This window comes from Myotis davidii, unplaced genomic scaffold (genome assembly GCF_000327345.1).
Source record: "Myotis davidii unplaced genomic scaffold, ASM32734v1 scaffold502, whole genome shotgun sequence".
NCBI lineage: Eukaryota > Metazoa > Chordata > Mammalia > Chiroptera > Vespertilionidae > Myotis > Myotis davidii.
In genome coordinates this window covers 1151372-1155086 of record NW_006293000.1, presented here as the reverse complement: position 1 = coordinate 1155086, position 3715 = coordinate 1151372, and the positions used below count along the sequence as shown (strand labels likewise).

The 3715-nt window shown below is 44.1% G+C and overlaps 1 protein-coding gene across 1 annotated transcript in view; it reads right to left on the bottom strand.

Moving 5' to 3' along the window:
* Positions 1 to 285: 285 nt before the first annotated feature.
* NEFL (neurofilament, light polypeptide) overlaps positions 286 to 3715 on the bottom strand; it is a 4052-nt gene continuing 622 nt past the window's right edge. The window contains exons 2-5 of the mRNA XM_006766445.2: positions 3243 to 3707; positions 2192 to 2330; positions 1419 to 1730; positions 286 to 843 (exon numbers count right to left, since the gene is read on the bottom strand). Coding sequence (XP_006766508.1) covers positions 710 to 843; positions 1419 to 1730; positions 2192 to 2330; positions 3243 to 3707 — 1050 coding nt within the window. The 3' untranslated portion in view covers positions 286 to 709. The remainder of the gene's footprint in view (positions 844 to 1418; positions 1731 to 2191; positions 2331 to 3242; positions 3708 to 3715) is intronic.

Here is a 3715-nt window from a genome sequence, read left to right as displayed (position 1 = left end):
ACATTATATAGTACATTTTATGGGGGCAAAAGGAGTTTGCTATTGATAAAAGAATCCCAGAGGCTCTCAATTGTTCAAGTTTAGTATCAATAAAAATTTTGAGGGGAGAGATTTCATTAATGATCACGGCCTAACTGTATCCCCCAGAATGACCAATTAAAGGGCAAAAATACATTGTAATTGTTAAATTTTTGACTTAAAAAATGGAGGTCAATAGTCCACTTGTATGTGACATATATTGATGCCTTCTGTCGAGAGTTTAAAGTCAATAATCACAGCAAAAAATGTCATTCAGTGTAACTTTATTTACTGTTTATTGCACATGATCTGAGGTCTTTCATTTCTAACCACCGAAGATTCAAAGGACTATTTTTTCCATGAAGTTTAACATTAACATTAGTGAATTCAGGTATTCCTGTGTTTTTATTGTAAACGTCTGAATTATTCACATTGCCATAGATCCTGAACTCATAAGCGTGGACCATGCACAGGCTGGCAGCAAGCCAGGAAGCCACTCTGCAAGCAAACAGATACTCTGATAAGGAGAAAAGTCATAGCACAACATTTAAGGTCCAGCCTGAGTCACCTCAGAATGTTACATATATGGACTTCTTAATTCATATAGTATCGGGAACTCAACTGCTTGGTTGGTGATGGGGTTGACCTGGTTTCGGGAGGATTATTCCTGAAATAGTTAAGGAAAGGGGGCTCAATCTTTCTTCTTGGTTGCTTGCTCCTCCCCAGCACCTTCATCTTTCTTCTCATCCTCAGCTTCTTGGGCATCTTCTCCTTCACCTTCACCTCCTTCTTCCTCCTTTGCATCCTCAAATTCTTCCTTGGCACCTTTAACATTAAGAAAAGTACAAATTCCAAACCCAGCGTAAGTCCAGGCCAAATATATCTGCTTAGGTATTGGGGAGAATCACGTCAGAATGCTTCCCGCTCTACTCTCCCAAACACACGCCGCTGACAGCGCCAGCCAGGAATGCTGTGCCCCTGAACACATACTGAAATACAGTGAGATTACTTCTAGGTACTGGAAGCTCTCCAGGACCTCAGTATTTCTTTTATTATTATGCTTAGTATTTGGTTTTGTTCTTTAGGACACCAAACAGCTGTGGTCAATGAATGTATTTTCAAATGTTTAGTAGGAATGACAAGACCAGGAGGAGGCTATTTCTAAATGCTATTTTCAAAAAAACTACCAAGCTAAGCAGAGCTGTGTATGTCTGGGAAGATAGCCAATTTGAGAAATCAGGTGCTTACTAAAGGATAAGTGTATCATTTAACATCCTAAACTCATATATGAATGGAACTTCTTTGGAATAAGCAAGGCTTCATTTATCTTATTCATGTCCTAACAAATACCCACGCTCAGTTTGCACTTGAAGTTGTATGGTTGTTTATTTTAATCATACCTTCTTCCTCTTCCTCTCCCTCTCCTTCCTCTTCCTCAGCCTCTTCCTTCTCCTTCTCCTCCTCTTCAGCTTCTCCTTCAGAGGGGGGCTCATCCTTAGCTTCCTCAGCTTTTGCAGCCTCGATGGTCTCCTCCACCTCGATCTGCTCCTCCTGGACGTGGCTGGTGTAGTAAGAAGGGAAGGAGCGAGCGGACATCAAGTAGGAGCTGGTCTGTAAACCACCGTAGGCAGATCGGCCAAAGACCTGGGAACTCTGGGAGTAGCCGCTGGCCATGCTTCCCACGCTGGTGAAACTCAGCCGGGTCTCCTCGCCTTCCAAGAGTTTCCTAGGGAGGCAGGGGCAGGATGGGGGTAACAAACATGAACACAGAAAATGTGCTGAACTACTTGCTCTGAGCCCACCACTCCACTCATCACCTCCCCCTTAATGCCACACCCTTAAGGGCACATGCAAGCGGGAGCAGGGGTGGAAATTTCAAAACCTAATAACTGAAGTTGTTGTGAAAGAGACCAAAACAACAAAACCAACAACACACATTTTTAAAAACTTTTAAAATAGTCCTATTAGATTTAAAATACATTGGGAAGCTGGAAACAGGACCCATTCTTACAGGGATAAATTCTTATATACTTGTCTAAATACCTTATTGGAAAAAGCCAGAAAGCAACCAATTATCTCAAGGACTGTTCTTGAAGGTCTGATTCAACAGTGAAACTGAGAGTAGCTGCTGGCTATGCTTCCCATGCTGGTGAAACTGAGCCGGTCTTCTCACCTTCCAAGAGTTTCCTGTAAGCTGCAATGTCAATGTCCAAAGCCATCTTCACATTGAGGAGGTCCTGGTATTCTTTTAAGTATCGTGCCATTTCACTCTTCGTAGTTCTCAACTCATTTTCCAATTTGTTGATTGTGTCCTGTTGGAAGACAAAAAAGAAAAGAAATCCAAGCATACATCCCTACCACTATCATTTTACTTGTAGTATAGCTGCAAAGGCCTGCGTTCAATTGGACTCAAAATGCACACCTTAAGAAAAATCTCCCCTAAATCAACTGCCTTCTCTGTTTAACCTTTCCTTCCTTACAAAAAATAAAATAAAATAAAAAAATCAGCTTCATGAAACACGAGATGACAACAAAATAACAAATTTTAAGAAATGATCAAAAATTATTTGATGGAAAAGAACATTTTTTGTTTTCTTTAATTAAGTCTATGAACTTCATAAAATGCTTTCAAGGAACTAAAGCGATTTTTTTTTAAACTTTGTCTCTCATTCAATGCTTAACTTTATCCAGGTCACATTCAAGAAATACATTTATTTATAGGAGAAAGAAATAGGTTGATAAAGAAAAATGATTTTATCTAAAGTATTTTCTATGTTGCTACATGATTTTTCCTCCTCCCTAGAAGATGAAGAATCTTAAAAAAAAAAAGTCTTATTGTGAATATCATTTCCTATTACAGTTTTGAGTACTCCTATCTACCTGCTAAGTTAAGGTAAAGGAGTGGTGGGTAAAACTAGTCAGAAGCATGCTGGTTGGTCACAGGTATTTGTCGAATCAAATGGTCCAATCCTCGATGCAGAGCAACTTGTGGCTAATGCAGGACAATAAGAGAGGCCAGAGGCAACGCCCAGCTGCCACCCCCACTCCTTCTCCCACCCCACGCAACATCCTGCAGGGCTGGGCAGCTTTAATGCGGAACTTAGATTCCATTGCACCAAGCACAACTTCCCAGACCTCAGTGTCGCCCCCGCCCCCGCCCCGCCAAGCCCACCCTCGATTGTGCAGCCCTCACCCCCAACCCCGTGTTTTGCCCAGCGCCGTACCTGCATAGCACTAATGTCGGCGTTCTGCTTATCCTCCAGCTCTTGCAGCTGCTTTTCCAGCGCCTCGTTCATGCCCCGGCATGCTTCGATCTCCAGGGTCTTGGCCTTGAGCAGGCGGCGGCTCTCGGACACCTCGTCCTTGGCGGCGCGCACCGCGTCGGTGTTCTTGGCGGCGCTCTCGGTCAGCAAGGTGAAGCGGCTCTTGAACCATTCTTCGGCATTCTGCAAGTTCTTGGCAGCCAGCTTCTCGTACTGGGCGCGGATGTCCTTGAGCGCGGCGGAGAGGTCGGGCTTGGAGGACACGTCCATCTCCACGGAGATCTGCGCGTACTGGATCTGCGCCTGCAGCTCGGCGATCTCCTCTTCGTGCACCTTCTTCAGAAAGGCGATTTCGTCCATCAGGCTGTCGATGCGCTTTTCGAGCTCAGCGCGGGCGAGGGCCGCCTCGTCCGCACCTTTGCGCGCCTCCATCA